The sequence below is a fragment of the Artibeus jamaicensis genome, unplaced genomic scaffold (genome assembly GCF_021234435.1).
Source record: "Artibeus jamaicensis isolate MK-2021 breed Jamaican fruit bat unplaced genomic scaffold, CSHL_Jam_final contig_3105, whole genome shotgun sequence".
Taxonomy (NCBI): domain Eukaryota; kingdom Metazoa; phylum Chordata; class Mammalia; order Chiroptera; family Phyllostomidae; genus Artibeus; species Artibeus jamaicensis.
Genome location: NW_026521715.1, coordinates 716,010 through 735,489, shown reverse-complemented (window position 1 = coordinate 735,489; position 19,480 = coordinate 716,010). Strand labels below are relative to the sequence as shown.

Genomic DNA, 19,480 nt, shown 5'->3' with positions numbered 1-19,480 from the left:
CAACCAGACTGCTGCTCATCTCCTGCTGGAGGTGAGCCCTGAAGGAAAGGTTTGGTTGTGATGTGGACTGTCATTGTTGTGTAGACATGTGCCAGGGACCCCTGATTCTGCCTTTTCTCATAGCCTCTGGGGTTTGTGTCTACTTTCCCTTCTCTTTTCTACATTGTTAACATCGGCTTTGCTATTATCATTTCCCCATACTATGTGCAGTTATTAACCATCTTTTTTTTTTTAAAGATTTTATTTATTTATCTTTAGAGGGGAAGGGAAGGAGAGAGGGAGAGAAACATCAATGTATGGTTGCCTTTCATGCATCCCCTGCTGGGAAGTGGCCTGCAGGGAAGTGGCCTGCAGGGAACTGGCCTGCAACCCCAGCATGTGCCCTGACTGGGAATCAAACCACGATTGTCTGGTTCGCAGGCCCGTGCTCAATCCACTGAGCTACACCAGCCAGGGCTATTAACCATCTTAAATAAAACAAGACAAAGAACTGGCTTCAATTCTGAATCAGCCTGCTGTTGTGTTAGCCTACCTCCTGGAGTAATAGTCTACATTTGCCCATCTCTGTCTTAAAATTACTTACAAATTCTCTGCATGGGTTTGCTACCCTAGCCCTCCATTGATACAAGTTTCACAAATGCTGTTAACTCTCATATGTACATTACTCAAGACTCTTGACTCATTGCTCTGCAAATCTCCATTTGATATTTGTCTGTCATGAATATCAAGCACAATTCTTGGTTGCATGCAGTTCAAATTGGTCTTGGTGAGTACGGAAAAAAGCTCTTCTTTCGGGGAGGTTGAGAGACACTAGTAACTTGCCTTCCCCCTTTAACTTGCCAACAGAATGGTGATTTAGTTTGGGCGTCAGTGTCCCTAACCCTTTGCCAAATCTACGTACTCTCAGCCATCCTAACAGGGTGGCCATGTCATATGTGCAAGTAAATACTGCTGGGGGTGCATCAAATAAAAAAAAGATGGTCCGTTCTTCTTGGGCCCACTTGTGTGACAAATTGTGAGTGAGAGGTGGCATATACCTCTCCCTGGCATATCATGAAGGCTGATGTTAAAATTGGTCAGGGGTGAAAATGGACCAAGCAGGACCTGTGTCATGTTGAATGCTGGAGCAGGTCTGAGAGTGCCTGGTGGTACTCCTCTGCTGCTGTGGGAGATGTGGTGTGCTGGGGCTGGGAGCTGGTTGAGGCTGCAGGGGGTGAGATGGAAAGTTAGGGGTAACCTGTGAGTGAGCAGTCTTGCCTCTACCAACGTGTGCATTGCTCCCAGTAAAGCAAAAGCATGATTGATTAGTTCAGACATGTTAGAAATGACTGTCGTGTGAACGCCAGATGCTCTTCAACAGGTGTAAGGGGTTCAGCATGAGTCAATGTGCTTGTTGCTACCCAGGGGCTTATAGACAGATGTGCTTGGAACATTGTGGTGGGAGGTGGGAGGTGGGAGGTGGGAGGTGGGAGGTGGGAGGTGGGAGGTGGGAGGTGGGAGGTGGGAGGTTCTATATAGAAAATGGGAGGGGAGGTTTTGAGCTGATAAAATAGTGCATGTTCATTAAGGGATCTAAGTGTTATATGTTAAAAAGCCTTTTGACATCTTGCACTAAGCCCTGTACATTATACTTCCTTATACCATAATTTTTACTTATGAAAAAATTTCAGTTTTCATGGCAGTTACTTGTTTTTTTAGGATGTATTTAAATTTATATATTTTAGGTTGCCTGCCTGATTCGAGTTCCTTCTGAAGTAGTTAAGCAGAGGGCACAGGTTTCTGCTTCTTCAAGAACATTTCAGATTTTCTCAAACATTTTATATCAAGAGGTAAGATGTGTTTTCAAGTTCTTTTTTCTTTATTAAAAAAAGACTTTATAGCAGCTGATATGAATGCTGTGAGTCTCATATCAGGAGTCCTAGAAGAGACCTTAATGCTACATTTATTATAGTATTATAGTGACTTTTCATGCTAAGATTATCATTGTTGTTCCTTTATTTGTTTTTGAAATTTTATTTTTATTTCAATTTTTTTTTCAAAATCTCTAAACAGACACATAATAAGTGCCACCACTGTGTATGGGTCCTACATTGTAACCCTTCCACAGTTCTTTTGGAATCAGACATGGAATAAGTAGTGAATGTGTAAAATGAATGAAGAGCTATTAAAACATTACTAGAGAATTTGAGGGCTGTGGAAGAGAAGTCTAGTAATGGATGGATATCAGCCGCCAACATCATAATGTTTATATGAGAGTGTAATTCCTCTTTTCCTGGTTAGTGTTAAGCTGTGGGTCAGAAATCATTTCTGCTGGCTGTGGGACTAGGAACCACTGAGCTGCTTGTCTTCATAGTTTTACAGAAATCTTTAAACAGTTAATTTTTTTTTTAACAGAAGTCAGTCACATGGAAATTTCAGTCAGTGTGGGTTTTAGAAAGTGTTGTTCTCAGTGGTCCTTGTGTCACTTTGGTGAGGGGATACTGAGTCTTTAATTGTATGAATGAGGTCAGCCCAGTAGACGGTCTCTGTTGCAGCATGTGGGTGGTGGAATAGATGAGCCAAGTCTTGTCCAGAGGTTTTATCACTGTTGAGAGGTTATCAGTGAATTTATATCTTCCGACTGAAAATTTGAAATATAATTCTGTTTTCATATGAAAAGATACTCAACATTCTGTGTGCATTTGCTTTTGGAAATATTTTTATCTAAAACATCTCAGGCATTATTTTCACAAGAAGAAATATAGAAAGCACCTAAAGCTACCTTTGTATGTAGTCAGTTTTATTATTAGAGATGTTTTTGTTTCAAAGGGAGCTGACCTGAGCTTTACATACCTTGAGCCAGTTAGAACCTTTAACTTCTGACGGAACCGTGGTCATTATGGTGTTTTAGAGCTCAGACTTTAGGAGCAGTTCATGCACTTTGTTGAATGTCCTTCTGGAACCTCTGCTCCTCTTTCCTGTTGTTTCAGGGCGTCCGAGGGCTGTATCGAGGCTACACGAGCACGGTTTTGAGAGAGGTAACGAGCTTAATTTCCAGTATTGAAATCCAAAAAACAGTATGTTTTGTTCAGTAAATTTATTTAGAGAAACTGGTTTAAAAAGTTAAAAGGGAAATTATAACCACTTTTTAAAATACTGTTTAGTCCTGTGTTGGTTTTATGTTGGTTTTATTTTTTTATTATTATTTTTTTTATGTTGGTTTTAAATGGGTCAAATGAATGGGCTTGTGGAATGAGCTGAACAATCCTGTAGCTTCATTGTAATTCTAGAGTGATAAGTGTTTGTTGTACCTGAAATATTGGGAAATAACCTAAAAAGAGTAAGATATTAAGTTGACTGCTCTAATACACACAATTGTGAAAAATTGGTCATGAAAGAAGTACTCTAAGAGAGAGGTGTCGCAAAACTCTGTGTGACAGAGTTAACTCTTGTTTTCCTGCAAGAAGCGTGGTGAGCGGAGAAGTCCAGTCAGGCCTGAAGTCCAGTCGGGCCGTTTTACCTCCTGTGCCTTCCAACGCCAAACCCATGGCTCAGTGGGATCAATTTCTTCTTCTTTTTGGGGGGTGGGGTTTAAAAAGCAGAGTGACTTCAGTATATGACTGTAAGAAGCATATTTTATTTAATTTTTGCCTCACATAAAAGAGGCTGTATTAAAGTTTAAAAGTTGATTTAGAGCTATGTGAGATATTAAGTCTTTGGTTTGGGATATAGTTTTCTTTTTCTTTTTTAGTGAGTTTAAATCCTAGAGTTTTCCCCCCAGTTTTATTGATATATAAGTGACAAAGAAAGTTGTAACGTATTTGAAGCATACACCGTGAAGGTCTGATAGATGTATAACTGTGAAAAGGACTTGAGACAGAATCTTCTGTTAAAGAAAACACAGAAGAACATCTGCGTACATCTGCTCCATGTCCTTCTTTTCTATTTGGTGTTCTTTGGGCGCTAAAATTTTTTCACTTATGAAAATATTTTTACTTTGAATAAATATTGTCATCGTCAACAGAATATTAAAATTCTTTGGTATTCCTAACATATTACTAGGTAGTTTTTTTGTTTTTTTGTTTGTTTTATACTATGGATCAGCAATTTTCAACCTTTTTCATCTCATGGCACATAATAAACTAATTCCTAAAATTCTTCAGCAGATGAAAAAATATATTTTTTGCTGATCTGAGAAAAATTATATATAATTTTGATTCATTCACACCTGATGGCTATTATTGTGTTAGCTGTTGTCATTTTTTTATTTGATAATCTAAGGGAAAAAAGGTCGGTGCTCCTGACCAAATAGTCAGGTATTGCATGTTTTAAAAATTCTCATAGCACGCTGATTGAAAATTGCTGCATTAGATTGTTTTTTTCTAAAAACACCTATACTGTTACTTAAAGGTTTGGTTTGCACAAGGTAATGACCTTTCATGTGGTATGGTATATGTGATATTTCTTTGAAAAACTTCTTTCGTAGGCAAACAATGTTTCAAAATTAGTCATTTGTGGGAAGATGACTTCTGCCTTTCAAAAATAGCACCTGTGCTATAGCTTCATTCTGTACTTATATTCTGACTTACTAAACATGCTTTAGTTACTCAGATTTCACCTGGGTACAGGGAAAAGGCAGGGAAGCCAATGAACCTTTTTTATTTTTCTGAGAGATGCTGAATAAATGAATATATTTACATGCCAGAGAATACTGGTTTTGCATTCAAACAAAAAAATAAAACACATGGTTACAACTGCATTCTTTTCTTTTAAAAATTTGTTTTGACACATGTCACAACAAATGTGATTAATTTCCTAGGTACTTAATTTCTAGGCTGCAATTCTTACAAATAGTGTGACCCTACTAAGATGACTTTGTTTACTCAATATGGCATGCCTTGTTGGAAATTTAATTGGGGTCTTTACATATTCATAAAAGGGCTTTCAGAACTTATTTTAGTCGAAATATTACTTTTGTACAGATTTTTTGATGGAATGAGAGAAGAACTATTGCTGAATGAAACATAGCTTCTTTTCAAAATGAGAAAAATAAGAAGTGATATATCTGCTTTAAACAAAATTTTTGCATTATAAATAATTCCAATTCTTACATTGTTCTGATACCAGTTTCAAATCTTTTTTTGCCAAGAGTGTGTTTGATTGTTTCAATAAGAAAATACATTGAAACCTTAATGAGAATCACCGGGAAACTTATACATTTATTCTGTGTATAATTTTTCTTTTAAAATAGTTTTATCTCCCAAGCAGTAGTCCATTAGAATGAGATTGAAGTTTGAATCCATGCATCTTAAAATAGATTGTGTGTTCTTTAGATTTTGTGAATGGCATCACCTTAGGGGTTTTTTTAAACTACATTTGATGTTTGTGGAGATTGCAGGCTTATCCCTATGCTCTCCTAAATTATTTTAGTTACTGTGAATTTTAGATTGAGTGTAAGCAAGGTCAACAGATTATGCCATTTCCCTCACCCTTTCAGTATTTGTTTTCCTCGTGATCTTGGCCAAGCGTTGTGGTGCAGTGGTGTCACTACAGTAAGATGGAAGTGCGCGGAGCTAAGTCACAGCTGCTTCAGAGCCAGGCTGATCTGAGATGGTCCATTGTCCTGAGAATTCTGTGGAGAGTAGCCTCATGATCTTGGGTGTGAATTAGAAGGACTTCTATAGAAGAAGAAAGCAGAGAAGGGCAAGTTGTTTCAAAAGTAGGACCAAATTAAGCTCAGCAAATGCATTTTATCCACAATTTCTATTCAGCAATCATTTAAAAAGTGTCTGCTGTGTGTTGGGCACCACACAGAAAGAAATAATTAGGGCAGTGGACACATTACGGTGCAGTATAGGGGTGTGGTAAGGATGTGGATATAACAAGATGCAGCCGGAGTTCTAGAAGCAGTGCTTGAGTGGCACTCATAGTATTTGTTGCATTAGTAAAAATTAGTTTTGACTTAATTCTTGAAGGAGTGATGATTAGAAGTAGTCAAGGAGATAAGCAGATGTAACAGCATGAGTAAAGGCACAAGGCTGTGAGAGAACTCATGTACCTTGCTTATCAAGCAGAATTGGGGTTTTCATACCTGTAGAAGAGGCAAGAGTGGTGTCTCTCTACCTGAAACCTAGTGAGGGCACTTCACGAAAGCACTTGACCAATAGGCTATTTGCTAGAAGGAGAGGTTGAATATTTCACCCCAGCTGGATGTTTTCCAGGAGACTCTGGTGGAGCACAGGGGAAGATCCCTTGGAAGAGCCTGACATAATGTCCCCTGGAGTTTGTAGGATAAATTACTGGTGTTTGACTCATGTCTGCACAAATCTGACAGTGATATGCTGGTTGTAGCTGCTTCATGGCAGGATGTTGCCATTTTGGTGATGAATAACTCCTGGTTTCTTTTTATTAGATAAGTTTGGCTGCTAAAGAGATTTGAGATAGATGAGGGTTATCTCCCTTCTCTCCCTAATTTTCTTACCAGGCTTCAATGAAAGTGAATCTCCCTCCAGATTTTATGACATGTGTAATCAAACACATGCATTCGAAGTCAAGCAGGCCAAAATAAGACATTCAATGTATTATTTAAGTTCATTGAGGCCTTTAGTCTGTCTCATTAGGTGCAAGAATTAACACTGATTGAAAAGTTAACTTGCAAGTAGATATGGAAGCTTTCCAGAGTTAGTTATGCTTATTTTATTGATTATGCTATTATAGTTGTTGCAAATTTTTCCCCTTTGCCCGCCTCTACCCAGTACCCCCCACTCCCTCAGGCAATTCCCACCCCTTTGTTCATGTCCGTGTCTATGTCCATGGGTCATATGTATAAGTTATTTGGCTACTCCAAATTTTATACTGTACTTGATATCCCCATGGCTATTCTGTAACTACCAGTTTGTACTTCTGAATCCCATTATCTCTTCACCCATTTCCCCAGACTTCCGTCCCATTTGGCAACCATCAAAACTCGTTGTGTATCCATGATTCTGTCTCTGTTCTTCTTGTTTGCTTAGTTTTTTAGATTCAGTTGTTGATAGTTACGTACTTATTGCCTGGTGTGGGGCTGGGACACCTCACTTCTGAGATATCACTCCTGAATTTTTACCCACCACACATGGGTATGGGACCAGCCTGTTCTGCATCTACATGTCTCCAGTATTCCTGCCAGTCTGAAACAGATGTGATTTCTTTAATTCTGTAGTTGATAGACTTCCATCCAACTCAATTTCTGACCATTTGAATGATGGTTGATCTGTGGTTTAGTTGTAATTTTGATCTGGTTGTACAGGAGGTGAGCTGTGTTCACCTATGCCTCTGTCTTGACTGGAAATCTCCCAAAGTTCGTTATGCTTAACATCTACTTCAGGCAGTGATAATTCCCCCGATCTACTGGCTGGAAACAGGAATCTTTAGGAATCAAGTTTCAAGGATTGTCCTTCTGTATCTGTATTCCAGTTCTGTTGTCTGTACCAAGTTCATTTTCCACAAACTCTTCTTGTTACACAGGGTAGGGCAAAGGTAGGTTTACAGTTGTTCATATGATAAACAATACAATAATAAATATTACAAATAAATTTTGTTTCACATATTCACAATTGTTAATCTACCCTTGTCCTGCCCTGTATAAGTTTCGTGTATTTTTCAAGAGCCACTCCATTCTTTGTGGTCTGCAACTTGTCTATTTTCTTAGCCAAAATATTTTAGAGATCAATTTATATCACTTCATAAAGAGCACTTTCTCTTTTTTATGATTGCATAATATTCTATTGTACAAATGAGCCATTGTTTATTTAATCAGTTTCTCATTGGTGGATATTGAAACCATGCAACAATGAATAATATTGTTCCTGTATCATTGTTGAGAATGTTTCTACGTTATATGCTAAAAAGTGGAATTACTTGCTTAAAGGTGTATAGGCATTTGTAATTTTGATACTTACTACCAAATTGCTGTCTGTGGAAGTACCAATTGACACTTTGGCCAACAATGTGGGAGCTCTCTGTTTTCTTCTGCCTCACTAAGGGTACTAGCAATCTAAGATATGAAAATGACCTCACTGTACTTTTAATTTTAAGGAGACTGGTCATGTTAACATATATCTGGGAACTATTTTATTCCTTTCCTTTAACTGATTATTTAAATTGTGCTAGAGTTAGAATTAAATGAGATCCTTATTGTGCTTTTCTGCAGAGCCTGTCACGTAACAGGCATTTAAGGAATGTTAACTATGGTTATTAGTGTTCTTGGTAATTGAAAGAGTTTTTGAGAAGAAATGACACCTAAGTGTGAAATGCAGTTCTGCTCTTGGCAAGTCACTAAATTTCTCTGAGCCCAAGTTTGTCCATCTGTGCTAAGAACTTTGCATAGACTTTTCATGTTGAAATCTCACATCAGGCTCAGGAAGGAAGAATGACAGCAACATAGTCTGTGAGGAGACTCAGAAGTAAAGGAATCTGAGTTCGGGCCCAGAAGGAGGCTTAGGTAGAAACCGTTTGTTTCCTTGCACAACCAAAAGGAAGATAACAACCAATCTAAAGACAATTAATAACCTTAAGTGCCAGAAATTCAAACTGCATGGAACTCTGACAACCAAGGGATTAAAAACATTCATCAGACTGGTAGGAGGGATGGAGGTCAGTGGGGAGGGTGGAGAGGACCCACGGCAAGGTAGAGGACCATACGGGCAAGGTGGCAGACCATTGGAGCAAGGTGGGGCTGGCTGAACAGTAAACCAAAGACTCAAGCTAGCTGTAAACTACTGTAGGGGTTGCCACTCAGGAGAAACTTCCAGTCTCACATGACAGAGTTCGTTGGAAAATGGGGCTGGAAAGGAGCAAGCAAGCCACATCGTTCCCTCTCTGACCCCTCAACCACAGATGGCACCACAAGGCAGCAAAGAGGGCTGCTTTGCCCGGGTAGATACCTAAGACCCCACCCCTCTACAACATAACAGGTGCACTGAGACAAAGAATATGGCCCAAATGAAAGAACAGATCAAAACTCCAGAAAAAGAACATCAATATCAAGACTTCCGCCAAGATGGAGGCATAGTTGGAGACACCGTGCTTTCTCACACAACCAAGTTTAGAGACAACAAAATATTAGCAACAGAACACAGAAAATTGAACTTTTTGGAAGTCCGATAACAACGAATTCTTCAGCCTGACCAGTAAGAGGGGCGAAGCCAGCAGCTGGTGAAGCAGGGTTGCACAGGAAAACTCAGCCAGACAGACTCAGGTGCATGGATCCCAGGTGTGGGGTTGCAACGGGCAGACCCAGTGAGAGACCCAGCGAGCGACCCAGTGAGTGACCGGCGGACCCAGCGAGGACGCAGGGCAGCGGGTTGACTGTGGTTGCGCATTCCTGCGCAGTAGACCAGCAAGGGAGTGGGCAGTGAGATGGGACGAGCAGGCCCCAGCAGCGGGAGGCAGCAGAGGGGGCCGCCATTTCCCCACTCTGACCCCGCCCCCACATAAAGCATCACAACCTAGCGACCTGAGCAGCCCTGCCCTGGTGAACACTTAAGGCTCTGCTCCTCATACTTAACAGGCCGAACAGACCAAAAATGGCTCAGGAAGAACTTAGAGCCCCAGAGCCGATAAATCTAAGTGATGAAGAAATAGCAAAACTTTCAGACGCACAGTCCAAACACTGGTGATCAGGAAGCTCACAGAACTGGTTGATTTTAGTCACAAATTGGAAGAACAAATGAAGGCTAAACTAATTGAAATGAAGGGAATTGCACAGGAAACCAATAGTGATGAAAAGGAAACTGGGACTCAAACCAAGGGATTGAAACAGAAGAAAGGAAAAAAAATGACCAAACAGGAAAATATGAAGAAACAAGAATTCAAAAAAATGAGGAGAGACAGGAACCTCCAGGACATCTTTAAATGCTCCAACCTCCAAATTATAGGGGCACCAGAAGGGGAAGAAGAAGAAGAACAAGTGGAAAAGTTATTTGAACAAATAATAAAGGAGAATTTCCCCAATCTGGCAAAGGAAATAGACTTCCTGAAAATCCAGGAAGCTCAGAGAGTCCCAAAGAAGTTGGACCCAAGAAGGAACACACCAAGGCACATCATCATTACATTAGCCAAGATTAAAATGGAGAGAATCCTAGAAGCAGCAAGAGATAAGAGGACAGTCACCTACAAAGCAGTTCCCATCAGACTGTCAGCTGACTTCTCAAAAGAGACCTTACAGGCAAGAAGGGGCTGAAAAGAGGTATTCCAAGTCATGAATGGCAAGGACTTACATCCACGATTGCTCTATCCAGCAAAGCTTTCATTTAGAATGGAAGGGCAGATAAAGTGCTTCTCAGATAAGGTCAAATTCAAGGAGTTCATCATCACCAACACCTTATTTTATAAGATGTTAAAGGGACTTAGTAAAAGAAGATAAAAAATGTATAGTAAAATGACAGCAAACTCATGATTATTAACAACCACACCTAAAACAAAAGCAAACTAAAAGGACAGCTAGATCAGGAGCAGAAACATAGAAATGAAGATCTCAAGGAGGGTTAGCAACAGGGGAGTGGGAGGAGGAGAAGGGGGAGAAGGTACAGAGAATAAGTAGCATAGACGGTAGGTAGAAAATAGATAGGGAGAGGGCAAGAATAGTATGGGAAATATAGAATCTAAAGAACTTGAGACACGTGGTCATAAACTAAAGAAGGGAATGGTGGGGGTGGGGGGTGCAGGGTGGAGGGGAATGAAGGGGGGAATAGAACAACTGTAATGGCATAATCAATTAAAAAAAAAAGCTCCAGAAAAAGAGCTAAGCGATGAGGAGATAGCCAACCCATCTGATGCAGAGTTCAAAACACTGGTAATCAGGATGCTCACAGAACTGATTGAGCTGGGTCACAAAATGAAGGAAAAAAATCAAAGCTACCGAAAGTGAAATAAAGCAAAATATACAGTAACTGGAAGGAAACTGGGACTCAATGCTTTGGAGCAGAAGGAAGAAATAAACATTCAAGCAGAACAGAATGAAGAAACAAGAATTTAATAAAATGAGAGGCTTAGGAATCTCTGGGACAACTTTAAACGTTCCAACATTTGAATCATAGGGGTGCCAGAAGGAGAACAAGAACAAGAAGTTGAATACTTATACGAACAAATAATAAAGGAAAACTTCCCCAATCTGGCAAAGGAAATAGACTTCTAGGAAGTCCAGGAAGCCCAGAGAGTCCCAAAGAAATTGAACCAAAAGAGGAACACAGCAAGGGACATCATCATTAAGTTACCCAAGATTAAAGATAAGGAGAGAATCTTAAAAGCAGCAAGAGAAAAAGAGACAATTACCTACAAAGGAGTTCCCATGAGACTATTATCTGATTTCTCAGAAGAGACCTTGTGGGCAAGAAGGGGCTGGAAAGAAGTATTTGAAGTCATGAAAGGCAAGGACTTACATCCAAGATTACTTTATCCAACAAAGCTATCATTGAAAATGGAAGGGCAGATAGAGTGCTTCCCAGATAAGGTCGAGTTAAAGGAGTTCATCATCACCAAGCCCTTATTATAGGAAATGTTAAAGGGGCTTATCTAAGAAATAGAAGAAGATAAAAAACTATGAACAGTAAAATGACAATGAACTCACAGCTATCAACAACTGAACCTAAAAAAAACCACTAAGCAAACAACTAGAACAGGAACAGAATCAGAGATATGGAGATCACATGGAGGGTTTTCAGGGGGGAGGGGAGGAATGGTGGGGAAAAGGTACAGGGAATAAGAAGCATAATTGGTAGGCATAAAATAGATGGGGAGATGTTAAAAACTGTATATGAAACAGAGAAGTCAAAGAACTTATAGGTACAAACCATGGACATGAACTAAGGGGGGGAAATGCTGGAGGGTTGGGTAGTGTAGGGTGGATGGGGGATAAAGGGGGAAAAATGGGAAAAGAGAATGTAATTGCATAATCAATAAAATATACTTAAAAAAAGAAGTAAAGGAATCTGCCTCAAGGTTCTTAGGTTCTTGAACAGGGATGCAACCTTGATCTGTCTGCGTTTAAACGTGTGAATGCCATTTCATGATGATAGGTAACAATAGTTGTGTTTGAACTAGAGGCCAGCTAACTGTCATTACTTGTAATGCTTTCTTAACTGCAATTGGAGTGTTGATGGTTGAGCAGATCAAAATTACTAATGCAGTTGGTTTGGAAATTTTTTATGATTATCTTCATTTGGGACAGATTGATAATTTACTGGAATTTATTTGCCACATAATATTATCCATCTAGAGGAAGGCTTTCTAACTGAGAATGCAACACTTGAATATTTTTTGTTGAAAAATGTTTTGAAGCAACTATAGCTAGAACTTTTCTTAATTATCTTATATCCTTAAGCCTGTGTACTAGTTTCTGCTTCCATGATAATAAAAATGCAAAAAAAAAAGGTAAGGTGAGATTTTTTTTATGATAAAATTTTTTTCTCCTTGTATCAAAGTGCCTTGACGTCTGTGTTTCTATGAAATTTTCTTTGATTTACCTCTTCCCCTCTTTTTTGGTTTGTTTTTACTTTTCAGTTCTTTATGGCTACATACATATTTCTTCCTTGTCTTCTCAGCATGTAAGTTCCTCTTGAAAACAGCAGCTGGAGTTTTACCTCTTCATAGCATGCACAGGCTCTAGCATAATGCCTTCCACATAGTCGGCACTCAGTAAATATTTGTGGTTTTTCGATTCCTTTGGGTTCGATTACTTTTCTGTTCAGATGCTTCTAGGTACCATGACCATTTCAGAATGCTGAGGGATCTCTAAGGGAATTTGAAATTATGCAAGTTGGTGGTTCAGCCTTTGGATACACTACATTATAAGATCTTTGCATTAGTTAGGTGATAAAATACCAAAGAGCATATAATTTTCAAAGATTTCAGTTTTCTTAAACCTTAAAAAAATAATTTTTATAAGCCTGGTTTTATTAGAAGAGTAGTGAGTGCTATAATTAATTCACTTATGTTCTATCTTAGTAATTCCACTGAAAAAGAAAAAAGTGATTGTAAATCTTTTGAAACTTTTAATGTGAAATTGTTTTTCAGTTAAAATCCAAGGCAAACATATTGAACCCTATTTTAATCCTGCATAATTCATTTTATTAACTATGACCAAATAGAACATCTGTTAAAATTCCATACTGTTAGCTTCATGGGAAAAGAAAATCCATTTGCTTTTGGAATTTGTCCACTGTTTTATTGTTCTGGGTTTTAGTCAGTGTGGTGAGACATTCTTATTAATATGAATATTAAACAAAGGAAAATGAAATATCCCCTTTCACCACAAAGGTTTATAAAATGAGTCACTTAATTGCATTTACATTGTAATTTTACTATAGAGATGTTCTATGAAGAACCATAGTTCATTTAGTTCACTCTAATTCAAGAACCAAAAGTTATTACTCTTGAAATGTGGTTCTTAGCCTACAGTTTTTCTTCACCTAATAAACAAACACTTTTAGAAGGAAAAACTTAGTAAAATTATCTTAATACATAAAAATTACTTTAGCCCTTTTGTGCATATTTTCTCATGTTTTGTTTACATGAAACCAGCTGCTATTCACTTTTCTCATTCTTTGGATGGACTTGATTTGCACTGTGCAGTTTTGGACAGGCTGCGTATTTCCGTTGCTGCACACTGGCCATGTCATCCTGAATGTTCCTGTCACCCATGTGGTTCCTGTGTGCAGGTTTTGCTGGGGTGTAAATGCAGTAATGTGACTCTGCACTGTAAACAGTTAAGAAAGCTGCTGGATGAAGGTGGAATTTGATTCTTCATTGTAAATGTTAGTATCATAAACCATAACGCTGAAGCAGCTCTGTATGGTATTCATTTGTGTTTTTCATCCCCTATGAAATAGCCTCTTCCTTCATCTTTGTGTTTCAGTTTAGATTGCACTTAGGCTGAAATGACAGAAAATTGGACTACTGTGACTGCACCAAATAAGGTGTTTTTTCCCTTCTATAACAAGAATTCTGGAGATAGTTACCCTAAGTTTGGTGTGCTAGTTAAATGAGGGCATTGAGAACCCACGTATGTTCATTTTACTTGGCTCCCTTTAGTACTCTGGCTAATTTACTCACAGTCACACAATGGCTGTCTCACTTTTAGGCATTGTGGCTCCTTTCCATGCCTGTCGAAGTGGCAAGGGCAGGAGGAAGTACTATCTTACTTGAAAACAAAAGCTTTTTTAAAAAAATATTTTATTTATTTATTTTTTATTTTTAGAGCGAGTGAAAGGGAAGGGGAAAGAGAGGGAGAGAAAGATCAATGTGTGGTTTCCTCTCACATGGCCCCCACTGGGGACCAGGCCGCAACCCAGGCATGTGCCCTGACTGGGAATCGAACTGACCCTTTCTTTGATTCGCAGCCCGTGCTCCATCCACTGAGCTACACCAGCCAGGGCACAAAAGCTTTTTTGAGCCTAGTTGTCTTAGGGACACCCTGAGTTGCATGGGGATTGGAAGTTGAGTATGTATGTAGCTTTTCAGTGTCATGGGTAAAGGCAGGCAAAGAGAAACTTAGGACTACTGGGACTGAGTCACCCTGCAGTGTCTGCGAATGTCTGTCTGTTCCGGTCCTAGCTCAAGTTCCATGCCTTGCACTTTCTCGTACCTCTGGCTTCATCTGCACACTTGGTACACTGTTGCTCACATCCACAACACTTCTCTAGATCACAGTTTTTGGACATTAAATCTACACTGTAAATTGTGATGTGTTTTTATTCTTTTTCTGCCACCTTTGTTCTTTTCGGCACACACGCAAGCTCTTCTTTAAAAATAGTTTGGTGTTCTGTCTACAATTTTTCTGAAAACATGAATTTACTCTAAATTTGCTTATTTTTTATACAGTTTTGATTTTAAAATGATTTCATAAGAATACCTGTGTTGATATAGTCATATGTAGACACTTTCCTTGAAAAATAGGTAAATCACAATTGAAATAGTAGCTAATGCTCACTAAGTACTTACAGTGTTGGTCATTGTACTGAATTCTTTGCATGCATTATTTCATAAAATCATCACAATAAGCCCAAAACATGATCCCTACTTTATAGAAACTGAGGCTTAATAAGGTGGTGGTTTGCCCAAAGTCTGACTTCCAGTAACGGAGGGAATGGAGGACACAAGAGCCGCATGATCTTAACTGCTATGGTGAGCTGCACATTTTGTACTTTATATGCAGGTAAATTTTCCTGGGGAGAAAATGTATACATTAAAATTAATAGTCCATAGTTATATCTCTCTTCAGTCTTTGAACCTTTAGGTACGCATTAGTGTCAGGAGTTTGGGGAAAGTAAGTTCTCGGCAACTGGAATTCATCTAGATCACCTTAGAATAAAATTAATTAGAGGACAAACTTTAGAGAATCTGTTTGATGGAGAAGTTCAGGAAGAAGAATGGCTTGTTAGTGCATATTATCCCACACGTTTATATGATTTGCTCTTATCATTCAGGTGTTAGTCATATGTCCCTTCTCTGAGGGGTTTCCTGTGACCACTGTAGTCAAAATAAACTTGCCTGACCCTGATCACTCCCTAATGTGGTGCTCTAGCTTGCACCATTATCTGAAATTATCTTCATTTCTTATTAACAAATTTGTCACCTGCCTACCTCCCCCCACAGAATATACACCACACTGTGAGGTACCTGTTGTCTGTTCTGTTCCCTACTATTAATCCAACATCTAGAAGAGTACCTGACACACTTAGAAGATATTTGATGACCAGACCAGTGATTTTATTATGCTTGCTGCTCAGTTTTAAGTACTTAGATATTTCAAGTCTCTAGCACATGCCCAGGCTAAGATGCATTTGGCAAGAATTATGGCTTCCTCACTTAATTCTCAGGAAAGTTAGTGGTTTTCTGGCATATAAACTTTCTGCACTCCCAGTGAGGTTAATTTTGCCCTTGTCTTTTCTTTTTGTATTTCCTGGTATTCTTATGCCTTCCACAAATAGCCCTTATTTTGTCATCTGTCGTTTCTTATTTGTCATTTTGTCATTTCTAGGTAAGGATTGCTCCTGTGAATATTTTATATATAAAACACTTTTGAAATCACATATGAAAATTATAAACAACTTACTCATGATGAATATTCTTCATCAAATACATGCAAATTATGTACAATGATGGGTCAGAAATTACCCTTGAGATTCTGAGTACTGTATACTGTCTCATAAGGAGTATTAAGAAAGAAACTGTATTTATGTATTAAGAAAACCAAGTATGAAGATAAAATCTGGATTTCTTTTGCAGTGCACTTCAGTTTATTTTCTTTTTTAAAGTATATTTTATTGATGATGCTATTACAGTTGTCACAGTTTTATGCCCCCTGCCCTCCCCTGCCTGAAACTCCCCTTCCCTCCAGCAGTCCCCCACTTGGTTCACACCCATGGGTCATGCATATAAGTTCTTTGGCTTCTCCATTTCCTATACTGTTCTTAACCTCCCCCTGTCTATTTTGTACCTGCCAATATGCTTCTTAATCCCTGCACTTTTCACCCCATTCTCCCCCTTCCCTCTTGCAGCTGATAACTTTCCAAGTGATCTCCATTTCTATGATTCTGTTCCTGTTCTGATTGTTTGCTTAGTTTGTTTTTGTTTTTTTAGATTTAGATGTTGATAATTGTGAGTCTGTTGTCATTTTAATGTTCATAATTTTGATCTTCTTTTTCTTAGATAAGTCCCTTTAAATTTCATATAATAAGGGCTTGGTGATGAAGAATTCCTTTTGCTTTGCCTTGCCTGGGAAGCACTTTCTCTGCCCTTTCATTCTGAATGATAGCTTTGCTGGATAGAGCAATCTTGGATGTAGGTCCTTGCTTTTCATCACTTTGAATACTTCTTGTCAGTTCCTTCTTGCCTGCAAAGTTTCTTTTGAAAAGTCAGCTGACAGTCGTATCAGAACTCCTTTGTAGGTAACTATTCTTTGTAGGTAAGCTTTTCTCTTGCTGCTTTTAAGATTCTCTCTTTATCTTTAACCTTTGACATTTTAATTATAATGTATCTCAGTGTGACCCTCTTGGGGTCCAACTTGTTTGAGACTTTCGTGCTTCCTGGACTTGTATGCCTATTTCCTTTGCCAAATTAGGGAAGTTTTCTTTCATTATTTTTTCATATAAACTTTCAATTTCTTGCTCTTCCTCTTCTCCTTCTGGCACCCCTATGATTCGAATGTGGGTATGTTTAAAGTTGTACCAGAGGTTTCTAAGCCTCTCTCTGGTTTTTTTGTTTTTGTTTTTGAATTCTTGTTCCTTCTTTCTGTTCTGGTTGAGTGCTTATTTCTTCCTTATGTTGCAGATTGTTGATTTGAATCCAGGCCTTTCTCCCTTCACTGTTGGTTCCCTGTGGGTTTTTCTTTATTTCACTTAGAGTAACCTTCATTTCTTCCCTTATACTTTTGATGTACTCAGTGATTTCTCTGAGCATTCCGATCACCAGTGCTTTGAACTCTGCATCTGATAGGTTGACTCTCTTCATTTCATTGAGTTCTTTTTCTGGGGTTTTGTTCTGTTGTTTTACTTGGGCCTTATTTCTCTGTCTCCTCAACTTGGCAGGCTCCCTGTGGTCATTTCTGTGTATTAGATAGAGCTGCTTTGACTTCCTGTCTTAGCACAGCTGTGAAGTTATATGGGGCGAAGCCCTAGGTATTTGCCAGAACAGGGCAACCCACCTCACCACTGTGTGGCTCTGTGTGGGGGGAGGGCTTGGGCTGCTGCCTGGCTTCTGGAGGTCTGCTTGGCACTCGCCCCATTTCTAGTCACTTCACCCAATTCCCAGATACACCTGGCGCCCCTCCAGCTCTTGCCCTGGTGGTGGCCCCCAGAATGGGTGGATTTGCATACATTTTATGTCCATTGGCCCTTTAAATGGATTCTCCTGAGAAATCAGCAGTTTCTTGCACTGCAGTGCACCAACCCCCCACTGGCCCTTACCACCAGAAGTTATGAAGCTTTGTTATCCTAGAACTGGAACCCTGGGTTGTGCGGTCTGACCTGGGGCTGGGATTGCTAGCTCCCAAGGTATCCCTCCTGATCTTTATCTGCTACACATGAATGTGTGAGCTGTCCTTTATGCCAGCATCACCTCTTTGGTGCCACAGCACATCTTCTGTGCCCTGTCTGTGCCCCTCCTACCCGTCTGGATGGATGTGGCTTCTTTAAGTCCTTGCTTCAATTTTCTGGCAGTCTAAGTGTGTTTTGTTTGGGGGTTAGTTGTGAGTCTTGTGGTTGCACGAAGAGGTGAAGTGTGTCCACCTATGTCTCTATCTTGACTGAAAGTCAAAATCTGGGTTTTTTTGTACATCTCCAGGATTATGGTTGAAGGGAGTCATTTAAAGGAACTATTGAAAATGTTTACCTGAAGGTTTGACTAACTGGTTATATATTACCTTGGGGTTATATAATGATAATAGTTACAATTTGAATTCTGACCATGTGCTTTGCATATATTTTTCTAATCTTCAGATAAAATTGTAAAATATTAACTTTTTTCTTTTTGCACAGATCAGTAGGCCGAAGCTTATAAATGTTAAACAGATAGCTAGCACACGGCAGGACTGGAAAGCAGAGGCTAAGTGTATGTGATTCCAAAGTTTATGGTGCTTATTACACTTTGCTTCCTCTATGTCTTACAGAGAAATGCACTGTTCAATTCTCTCAGAATTTTGCAGTAAATCATAGGAAAGTTAAATGGTAGTGCATTTGTAACACTAAATCATATAGAGTATTCAAAAAGGTAGAAATGGAGTAATATGCTTGGCCAAACACATACTTATAAATTAGTCAGTAACATTGATCTTCCTTCATTTAGCCTTTGTTGAGGTTCTTAAACATGCTTTGACTGATTTTAGCCTACTTACCCCCTTTTCTTCCCTGGGTTTTAGCATATGTTCTGAGAAAGAGCACACTAGGTGGGAAAAAGTTGATCATGTTGGGCATCAAAATGGTTGTTGTGCCTAACAAAGTAATTAACAGATAATTTATCAACTAGTGGAGAATCAGAAATTGGGGAGAGTCTATGGCCATACCACCCTGAACGCACCTGATCTCGTCTGATCTTGGAAGCTAAGCAGGGATGGGCCTGGTTAGTACTTGGATGGGAGAAATTGGGGAGGGAGGGGGTGGTGTTTCTTTTGTAAGAATATTCTGCTTTCTGTTACTGATCTTGATGCAAAAGTTGTGTTACAGAATTACACACTAGAGGGCGTACAACGCCTGTTTTAAATGTTGGTGGAGAAACTTCTGTAAATTTGAATCCTGAAGTTCTTGAGTTGATTGTGTGGCACCTTTAGAACTGACTCAGATTAAAAAATGGAAATCCAAGCATAATAAATAGTGTTTTCCAATCCAGGATTACTGAATAACATTGTCTTTATTTAATCCAGAAATACTCATTATGCATCTCTAAAAGATAAGAACTGGTAAATATATGTAACTTATCAAAAAATGAATGTCACAGTCTCAAAGTATCTCCCAAGCTATTTTTCATT

At 39.0% G+C, this 19,480-nt stretch overlaps 1 protein-coding gene across 4 annotated transcripts in view; it reads left to right on the top strand.

Moving 5' to 3' along the window:
• SLC25A26 (solute carrier family 25 member 26) overlaps positions 1–19,480 on the top strand; it is a 156,345-nt gene that overhangs the window by 30,590 nt on the left and 106,275 nt on the right. For 3 of the 4 annotated variants that reach the window (XM_037135518.2, XM_037135520.2, XM_037135516.2), the window contains 2 exons: positions 1,725–1,829; positions 2,970–3,017. In XM_037135518.2, coding sequence (XP_036991413.2) covers positions 1,725–1,829; positions 2,970–3,017 — 153 coding nt within the window. The remainder of the gene's footprint in view (positions 1–1,724; positions 1,830–2,969; positions 3,018–19,480) is intronic. The other variant, XM_037135517.2, reaches the window with a different exon arrangement.